Source organism: Austrofundulus limnaeus, unplaced genomic scaffold (genome assembly GCF_001266775.1).
Source record: "Austrofundulus limnaeus strain Quisiro unplaced genomic scaffold, Austrofundulus_limnaeus-1.0 Scaffold2216, whole genome shotgun sequence".
Taxonomy (NCBI): Eukaryota; Metazoa; Chordata; class Actinopteri; order Cyprinodontiformes; family Rivulidae; genus Austrofundulus; species Austrofundulus limnaeus.
This window is the reverse complement of record NW_013954618.1, coordinates 12,437-23,004: the sequence shown is the minus strand read 5'-3', so window position 1 is coordinate 23,004 and position 10,568 is coordinate 12,437. Positions and strand designations below refer to the sequence as shown.

At 42.1% G+C, this 10,568-nt stretch overlaps 1 protein-coding gene across 1 annotated transcript in view; it reads left to right on the top strand.

The window, feature by feature from the left end:
* Positions 1-329: 329 nt before the first annotated feature.
* Positions 330-10,568, top strand: part of LOC106537263 (importin-13) — a gene marked incomplete at both ends in the record, with an annotated part of 15,531 nt that continues 5,292 nt past the window's right edge. The window contains 14 exon segments of the mRNA XM_014034650.1: positions 330-455; positions 2,948-3,588; positions 3,657-3,797; positions 3,878-4,019; positions 4,104-4,270; positions 6,755-6,875; positions 7,429-7,576; positions 8,425-8,606; positions 8,704-8,730; positions 8,826-8,960; positions 9,057-9,197; positions 9,276-9,356; positions 9,446-9,583; positions 9,679-9,775. Coding sequence (XP_013890104.1) covers positions 330-455; positions 2,948-3,588; positions 3,657-3,797; positions 3,878-4,019; positions 4,104-4,270; positions 6,755-6,875; positions 7,429-7,576; positions 8,425-8,606; positions 8,704-8,730; positions 8,826-8,960; positions 9,057-9,197; positions 9,276-9,356; positions 9,446-9,583; positions 9,679-9,775 — 2,287 coding nt within the window.

The window sequence follows — 10,568 nt, the reverse complement described above, 5'->3', positions numbered from 1 at the left end:
TCTGAAAACAAGATTATTCTTAATCAGTTCTTGTTTAGTAAATCAGTCTCAAAACAAGATCAAAAAGACTTTTTGGCTTAAATAAGGTTTTAAAACTTGGTAAGATGGACAGTTTTTGCAGTGCACCCTGTGAGATCTTTATCGCAAAATCAGTTTATCTCATTTAAATTCACAGGAATAAAAGCACAGCCCCAGAGAACACGCAACACCTGAACAAATAAATAAGTCAAAGTTGTTTTACAGCCCTAACCAAAGTGTGATGTTTGTCCAATCACAGCTGTGTTCTCGTCACTGTATGCAAATTTCATCTGGCTGTTTCCCTCCTCCAGGCTCTGTACCAGCTGTACTTTGATCCCGACATGGAGCGTAAGAACGTGGCTCAGAAGTGGCTGACCCAGACCCAGGCCTCGGCTCAGGCCTGGCAGTTCTGCTGGCTCCTGCTCAGGCCAGACAAGGTTGTGCTCTCCCTGCCCCTACAGCTGCACATCTCTTATCACCGATTGGCATAAGGCAGGCAGTAAAGTTTTAGCCTGTGTGTGTTCGTTTGTCTGCCATTTTAGTAAAACATCTCATAAACCAGGGAACAAATTCCAATAAAACATGAAAAAGTAATCAGTGAATGTACTTCTACAGCTGAAAAACTTTTGTAGTTGTAGGGGTGCACCCCCTCTAATAACAAAGTTGTAAAGGAAGTTTATTTACAACGGGATCTTCTATTTTCAGTAGATATCTCTTCCGTGCAAAATGAATGGACAAACTACACTAAGATGAGCGTGACTCAGTGACTAGTTTGATCTAAAAAGTAAATGAGATAATTTGTTTACAGAATCAAAACAAATCACTAATATACAACTTATTGTGGACAATCAAATTTCCTATAAAAAGTTTAACGACAAACTTTTTGGTTTAAGGTTAATAAACCATTTGTTTTTGGCACTATTTCTTAAAGTTTTGGACGGGCAGGTTTAAGAGAAAAGAAAGGAGGAGGAATAGGATTAGTTAGGTTTTAACTTTATTCTTTAAAGAAAGTGGATTTTAACCAGAAAGAGCAAGCATCTCTCAATGAATCCAGCCAGACATCAGGCACTCTCAGTAAAGGGCAGCCATGATGGAATGGAAACGTCAGCCAGCTGACCTAAGAAAACACATACAGTGGGTAAATAAGTATTGAACACGTCAAAATTTTTCTCAGTAAATATATTACTAGAGGTGCTAATGACATGAAATTTTCACCAGATGTTGGTAACAACCCAAGTGATCCATAAATACAAAGAAATGTCCAGAAATGAAGTTATTTGTAATAATGTGGAATGGCACAGGGAAAAAGTATTGAACACACTTACTGAAATTTATCTAATACTTTGTACAAAAGCCTTTGTTGTCAATGACAGCTTCAAGACGCCTCCTGTATGGAGAAACTAGTGGCATGCATTGCTCAGGTGTGATTTTGGCCCATTCTTCCACACAAACAGTCTTCAAATCTTGAAGGTTTCGTGGACCTCTTCTATGAACTCTGATCTTTAGTTCTTTCCATAGATTTTCTGTTGGATTCAGGTCAGGTGATTGGCTGGGCCATTCCAGCAGCTTTAGTTTCTTTCTCTGAAACCAACTGAGAGTTTCCTTTTCTTTGTGTTTGGGCTCATTGTCTTGCTGAAATGTCCAGCCACGTTTCATCTTCATCATCCTGGTAGATGGAAGCAGATTTTTATCAAGAATGTCTCTGTACATTTTTCCACTCATCCTTCCTTCAATTATTTGAAGTTTGCCAGTACCATATGCTGAAAAACAGCCCCACACCATGATGTTCCCACCTCCAAACTTCACTGTTGGTATGGTGTTTTTGGGCTGATGTGCAGTGCCATTTGACCTCCAAACATGATGTGTATTCTGGCATCCAAACAGTTCAATGTTGGTCTCATCTGACCAGACTATATTCTCCCAGTATTACACAGGCTTGTCTAAATGTTGTGCAGCAAACTTTAAAGGAGCTTCAACATGCTGTTTCTTCAGCAGTGGAGTCTTGCGTGGTGAGCGTGCATACAGGCCATGGTGGTTCAGTGCATTACTTATTGTTTTCTTTGAAACAATCGTACCTGCTAATTCCAGGTCTTTCTGAAGCTCTCCACAAGTGGTCCTTGGCTCTTGGACAACTCTTCTGATAATTCTTTTCACTCCTCTGTCAGAAATCTTGTGAGGAGCACCTGGTCGTGGTCAGTTTATGGTGAAATAATGTTCTTTCCACTTCTGAATTATGGCCCCAACAGTGCTCACTGGAACCTTCAGAAGTTTAGACATTCTTCTGTAACCGATGCCATCATTATGCTTTGCAACAATAAGGTTGTGAAGGTCTTGAGAGAGCTCTTTACTTTTACCCATCATCAGATGGTTCTTGTGTGATACCTGGCCATCATTTGGGACTGAACCAGCTGATATTAACTTGCACTGACAAGGGACAGGCTTGCTTTCTAATTACTGAGAGAGTTCAGCTGGTGTCTTGGCTTTCCATGCCTTTTTACACCTCCCTTTCTTCATGTGTTCAATACTTTTTCCCTGTGCCATTCCACATTATTACAAATAACTTCATTTCTGGACATTTATGGTTTGATTTCTTTGTATGTATGGATCACTTGGGTTGTTACCGACATCTGGTGAAAATTTCATGTCATTAGCACCTCTAGTAATATATTTACTGAGAAAAATGGTGACATGTTCAATACTTATTTTACCCGCTGCATATGGTTATAATTTTGTCAGTTTTACAGATATTAAGCTATAATTTGGTAATAGGAGCTGAGAAGCTGTCATTTCTCAACATGAAATGATTTTATTTAAATTTCTGGAGTGAAAAGCAGTAGCCAATGAGTTTTATTTATTCAGGGTTTGGTTTTGTTTTTGTCTGTTTGAAAAATGAAGTTTTTCTTGTCTTTATTTTATTTTATTTTTTCAGATCCCAGAGGTTCAGTTTTTTGGTGCCAGCACCCTCCACATCAAGATCTCTCATCACTGGAGTGACCTTCCCTCAGAGCAGCACGACAACCTCAGGATGCAGCTTCTGGCTCATATCTTACACTTCTCCTCGGGGCCCAAAATGGTGCTGACTCGTCTTTGTGTGGCCTTGGCCTCCATGGCTCTTAACCTGATCCCTCAGGCCTGGTCTCAGCCGGTGGCAGACATGGTGAGGGCTTTCCAACCGCAGAAACCTGACCCTGAAGATGGCTCCGACGCAAAGACTTCCCAGGACCCCCAGGCGCACTGTCTGGCCCTGCTGGAGCTCCTCACCGTGCTTCCAGAGGAGTTCCAGAGCAGCCGGTTGGCCCGGGACCGCCGCGCCCAGCTGAGAGACGCTCTGATCGGGGAGTGGGCCGTGGTGTGCACTGTGCTACAGCAGCTCCTGCAGAGCCAAGACTCCTCCTGTCAGGTGAAGGAGAAGGTGCTCCGCTGCCTGTCCAGCTGGGTGAGCCTGGATGTCCCATTAGGGGAAAGCCAGGAACTGGTCCAGGACTGTTTCTCTGAGCTGTCCAACTCAGAGCTGTTTGATACAGCAGTAGAGACTATAGTGAACGCCATCTCACAGCCGGACTGCCAGAGGTGAGACTCAGACTGGATCACAGGTGACTTTTTGTTTCTTGCTGCGTGACTGTAGCGTCTGTGAGCAGGTACACCAACGCTCTGCTGAGCCTGATGCCTCTGGTGCTGGGGCTCTTCGACCAGCTGAAGACAGCTGTTGAGGACCGGGACATGGAAACCTCTCATGGAATCTGTCGTATTGCTGTTGCTTTGGGAGAAACACACTGCAGGTACCTACAGGTGCACGTTTCCATCCAAAAAACAAGCTTCATGTGTGTTTTTTTTTTTTAATTTAACCTGTGTTTGACAGGGTTCTGCTGGAACATTTGGACCACTGGCGAGATTACCTGGCTCTGGTTAACATGATTCTGTTCTGTACGGGCATCCCAGGACACTACCCAGTTAATGAGACCACCAGCTCCCTCACACTCACCTTCTGGTACACGCTGCAGGTACAAGAACTGAAAAAGGTCTGAAACAGGAAATTTCCCTTTTTACATTTTGGTATTTTGTTTGGTTGTTTGTTGAATTTTTAGGATGATATTTTGTCATTTGAGGAAGACAAGCAGGCCGTTTACCTGCAGGTCTACAGGCCTGTTTACTTCCAGCTGGTAGACGTGTTGCTACATAAATCCCACTATCCCTCTGAGGAGGAGTACGCCTCCTGGTCCTCTGATGACAAGGAGCAGTTTCGTATTTACAGGTAAAAAAAATAAAATTAAAAAATCGATCCATTATATTCATCTCTAGAATTAGAATAAATCCATCAGTGACAGTGTTTATGTAAGGTCTGGTTCAGAGGATGTGATAATTCAACTCTACACAGAATGTAAAGGATTTAATAAAAATCTGGTTCTGGTCTGGTTACCTAAATGTTCAGGAGGAACTCCTACACAAATCAACTGCTCGGCTCTTTTAACGTGTGCATCTCAGAGACCTCACTGGAAAGTCCCCAGACGACTTCTCTGCACCACTCCTCCAACGATTAATCCTGTCTAGTGGGCAATAACGTGGTGAGAGGTGGGCGAGAGGGTCAGTAATATGGGGGTCAGGCGTAGGGTGAGCTGAAGCAAAGGTCAAAATCAGTGTTTGTGGTTTGAGTCCAGAAAGCAGAGATAAGTAGAGTCTGACAGGGGTGAAGCAAAACAGCAAAATGCCAGGGGATTCTGATGTTATCAGTTCATGAAATGGACGTTATTAGGCGTTATCAGTCCCATACAATGGCTTCAGAGGGTCCCTACTGTGCCTTCTAGGCTTCAGACTGTCCCGACAGTGCCCCCTAGTGGTTAATATACTGTATCAATGACAATGAATGTGTAAATAACCAAAAGACAGTGTAATAAATTATTTGTGCCTGTGTCGGCTTCAAACCCTGGACACCTGCTCTACCACTCTACCCATTACCCTACTGGAAGTCCACAATATGCAACCTTTGGAGGGCGGGATCTTTGGCGCTAACCATGTCATTTGCTCTAAAGTTAACCTTAGTGGCTTTTAGCCTCATATTAACCAGTTTTTTATGCCTCATGTTAACCAGATAGTGGCTTCATGCCTCACACTAACCAGCTGACAATCGGAGCCCATTCTATGGGACGGGGAACCTGCTAACGGGCACAGGCGGGACATTCTGAAGCCATTCTAGGGGACTGATAATGCCTAATAACGTCCATTTTATGGATGATAACATCCGAAGTGGGTGAAAATGCAGAGGGTAGAGCCAAGGTTGAAACCAGGAGATCAAAAAGGCAAAGTAGTAACACTGGACAGCTACACACAGAACTGCTGTGGATAATCTGGCAAGGTGTGTTTGTGCCAGGAGGGAGCTTAAACAGAGCAGAGCACAGGTGCAAATGAGTGGGCACAGGTGGGCTGAAAGAACTGATTACTGTCTGATGTGAGCAGGCAAGGAACAAAAACAGACTGAAACGTTAGAGTTAATGTCACTTTCTAAAAGCTGCACAAGTGTAAGGCAAAAATCTCACAAAATGAAGAGAACCAAAATGATATCTCAAACGTCAAAGACTGACCTCAGTTCTGGTGAACAAAATTAATTAAAAAGGAGTAAAAGCATACCAAAAATCACATAAAAATGCAACAAATTAATCAAGTTATAAAGCTTTACTTAGACTTTGAATTTTTGGGCTTCTAAATGTTCTAAACTCTGAGCAGATTTTATAAGGAGTAAAAATATCCTTTCCTTAATGAGGAGCTAAGGTGATCACCTTTCATGTGTGAATCTTGAGACATCTGGTTCTTTGACCTCAGTGCCCCAGATGAAGTAAATGGTAAATGGACTGTGATGGATAGCACCTTTCAATCCATCCAGGACACTAAAAGCACTTCACACTACAGACATTCACCCATGCACACACACATTGACACACTGATGATGGCAAACTACAATTGTACCCACAGCTGCCCTGGGGCACACTGACAGAGGCCCAAACTTACAGAAGTAAATTTGTGCAAGAACACAAAATGAAACCAAAATAATAAAATCTTAAAAAACTAATAACCAAGATTTTCAACAAAAGCCTATCTAAATAAAGCTAAAGTTCTGAGACTATCAGGGTTCTCTACAAAATCTTGCCTCCCAAATAGGATGTTCTGTTTTGTTTTGATTATAATGAAGTAAACTTTAAATTATCCTTAACTTGATGCAATTTAAACAGATGATATATAATCTTTAGCATTTTTGTACATATATAATGACTATTAGCATGGTGTCCAAATAAACCCCAAGAGCAACATGTATACAGAGAACTGTGACAGGACCCAGTATGGAACCCTGAGGAACTCCACATGTAAGTGATGCTGCAGAAACTACTGATCTATATCAGAGTGATGCAAACTTTTTTTCACTCAGGTTTCTGAATTTTCCTCAAGTTTTATTGTTTTTAACCATATTTCTACAACTCCTTCATAGCAGATGGTTTTAGAAGAGGAGAGCTGGATTGTGACTCTAAATTTATACTCATTTACATTTAAAGTCCATTTCTAGGAATAGGATCTCCCTGTTCTGACATAATAAAAGCTGTAGTTTGTTATTTAAATTTGGGCCTGATGATGATGTTAGATGACCAAAGTGTCTCTAAAACTATCTCTTCAGTATTCAGTTATTGTAGCTGATGTGACTTGGAGCTTTGTTTAGCGTCTTTAACTGTGTTGTGGTTGGTTTTCTTCCCAGGGTGGATATCTCTGACACGCTGATGTATGTGTATGAAATGTTGGGAGCAGAGCTGCTCAGTAATCTTTACGACAAGCTGGGCAGACACCTGATGAACCCCCAACAGTCTGCAGTGTGGCAGGTAATGTTCTCAGCATCTGAAGGACCTAATATAAAAATGTTTTATCCTTCTGCAGCATAATCATGAAATTGTTTTGTCTAAATTTTGTTTCATTACTGAAGGAGAAAACAAACAGGAAGAGTTAATAATTTTGGGGGGACATTGGAAAAAACAACAATAAACAGACTGGAAATGTAAATAAGAAGTTTTTCTTAATGCTTTGCTTGGTAAAATAAAGGTTACATAAATAAAAATAAAAAGACACCCCATCAGGGAATTTAATTCCCACATGTCAAACGATACTTAAAACAAAACAGAGCCAAAAATATTCAGAACTCCTAAAGGCAAGGATCATCACTCGATGCCCTGGTCCACCAGATATTAAATCACTACTAGTTTAAGATGCAGTGCAGTTTGTTTGCTCACAACACTTGATTAAACTTGATTGACACTTGAACAGCAAGAAAGTTGTTGCCGAGGCTGCTGGATTTCCTGTGTGTGTAGCTGTAGGTTGTCTTTCCTGTGCTCATCTTTTGTTTTAACAACACTGTTTGTTTTTTTTTTTCATCATCAGGACACTGAGGCTCTATTGTTTGGTTTCCAGTCCATAGCTGAGACTATCGACGTGAACTACTCTGATGTTATTCCTGGTCTTATTGGTTTGATCCCCAGAATCAACATCAGTAATGTGATGCTGGCTGACACAGTCATGTACACCATTGGTATGTACCTCAGCATATTACCTTTCTCCTTATTGTTTATTTGGAATAGATTATCTTTCTTTATCTAAATGTTACAATTATAGCTGTCACCTCACAGCAACATGGTCGCAGATTCACAACCCAGCTGCCTGTGTGGAATTTGCATGTTCTCTCTGTGCATGCATGGGTTTTCTCCAGGTGTTCCAGTTTCCTTCCAAAGACTGAAAACATACATATTAGGTTTAAAAGTGACTCTAAATTGACCTTGAGTGTGAGTGATTGTTCATTATGGGTTCCTGTTCAAGGTGTAACCTGCCTCTCATCCAATGACTGCTGAAGAAAGATACCAGCTTTTCACTGTGACCATATACAGAAATGGTTGGATGGATGGATGGATGGATGGATGGATGAATGGATGGATGGATGGGTGGATGGATGATGTATGGATGATGGATGGATGGATGGATGGATGAATGGATGGATGGATGAATGGATGGATGGATGGATAGATGGATAGATGGATAGATGGATGCATGGATGGATGGATGGATGGATGGATGGATGGATGGATGAATGGATGGATGGATGCATAGATGGATGGATGGATGGATGCATGAATGGATGGATGGATGCATAGATGGATGGATGGATGGATGGATGCATGGTTGGATGGATGGCTGGATGGATGGATGGATGGATGGATGGATGGATGGATGGATGGATGGATAGATGGATGGATGGATGGATGGATGGATGGATGGATGCAGGTTTAAAAAACTTGCAAAATACATCCAATGTAGATCTTGCTCAGTTGTCAGGCATCACAGCCTTGTCCTCTCCCTGCACCCTCCCTCCCTCCTCCTGACCAGGGTCTCTGGCGGAGTGGTTGGCTGACCACCCGGTCATGTTGGGAGGCATCTTACCCATGGTGCTGCGGGGCCTGGGGAAGGCTGAGCTGTCTGTGTCCAGTATCTCCACACTGAAGAGGATCTGCAGGGAGTGCAGGCACGACATCGGCCCCTACGCTCAGGACATCCTTACTGTGTCGCAGGTTAAAGTTGACACTTTTTAGCTAATCAGACGTCAACACGTTATTTTTTTTTAGCAATGATGTAACTCCTCCGTCTGTGGATGTGATGTTTCTGTAGGATGTGCTGGTAAAGGATGTTCATAAGGTGAGTGAGCAGTGCAGACGACAGTTTCATCATTACTTCAATCATGACTGCATTCAACTGTGTGTGTGTGTGTGTGTGTGTGTGTGTGTGTGCAGAGCAGCCAGTGCATGTGGCTCATGCAGGCCCTGGGTTTCCTGCTGTCTGCTCTGCCAACAGAGGAGGTTTTAGGCAGACTGCACCTTCTCATCACCCCTCACATCCAGCAGCTGGACGCTCAGGCCCATGAAGAGGTACGTTTGTAGAAACAAAATTATCATGAAGTGAAAATAATCGACACAAACTGCTCGTGATCACAGTAAAGCGTGTGCATCTTTTTATCTGTGCAGCCCAATGCCACTAACAAACAGAGCATCATCCACATCCTGGGCCTATTGTCCAGCCTCTTCAGCACTCTGGACATGAACAGATGTGCAGACAGCTCAGAGGGAGCAGCCAGACTCACACCCTCACAGGATGCACAAAACCCAGTGAGTCCACACTGAATGAAACTCTATAAAAACACAATCCAAGTCATTGAATGTGTTTTTCTTGTTTGTTTTTTTTAGGTTGTGATTGTTCTGCAGCAGGTGTTCTCTTTGATTCAGACCATCCTCAGTAAATGGCTCCATGACTCAGAGGTGGTCGAGGTGAGAGGTTCTTTTTATTCTTTTGAGTTTGTGTCAGGATGATGAATCTCTGTCTGTATTCAGACTCACATCCTCCCTCTTTCCTTCAGGCAGTGTGTGCCGTATTTGATAAATCGGTCCGAACCCTCCTGTATGATTTCGGGCCGATGGTGGCTCAGCTGAGCAAGATGTTGGGACAGATCTACAGCAGCTTCCCACAGGCCTCCGCCCTGGACCTGACGAGTCAGGTACCGATCAGTCTCGGATCTAACACCCTCCCACCCCGTCACCCCTCCTCACACCCTGCCAGAACCAGAACCGTCTATTTCATTTGTCTTTTCAGTTGGTTCACATTTTTGCTGAAGAGGAACATCACATGTTGAACATCCGAAGCCTCGTTATAGTCCTGACATCAACCACTTTTTCTATTTTTCAACAAGGTAAGGAAAAATCGATCTGCCTATTATCAAACTGTAAGAAAATTCGTATTCAATAAACTGAAGTCGATATTAAAAACACCATTGTTAAATAAAATGATTTGTAGAAGGAATCAAACCATACAACACCAGAACTCTGGATCTGAGTGAGGTTTATTGTCACTCAAGCTGACAGAAAACCAACACTACCGGAAAACCAGGAAGTTCATGTATTTATACACCTTCTTCAGTGCCTGTGTTCGCCCCCTACTGACCTACGGCTGAATCACAGGCATTCAGACAAAATCCTCATCTACTGTTATCACACCGGTTGATTATGTGTTGTCACATATTTCGGACATGTAACTAAACTATATCAATCAAAACATAATAGATTAAACACTGTCAACAATACAAAAAGGAAAACCTAAGAATATAGTGTTGTGCTTTTAACATCAGTACCAACCTCTAATAACTTTAAATTTCTTCAAAACTGTGCAAAAGTTTCAAACAAACAATCATTTATTTATGTTTTGCTTTCAAAGAGCCACATTTTTAAAATTATTTTTGCTACTCATACTTATTCTGATGGACAACCATTCTTAGCTTATTTGATTTTTGTTGTTTCAGAACTCACCTATGACTCATTCAAGCACCGAACCTAACAAATAAGCTGGTGTTGTGTGTCTGAACATAACAGATTGCCAGAAAGCATTATTATCACCCATCAAATTCATTGGGCCTCATGCAAGAACCGTTCGTACGCACAGATTTGTTCTTAAGTTGTGCGTACGAGTGATTTAGGAGAATTTGTGGC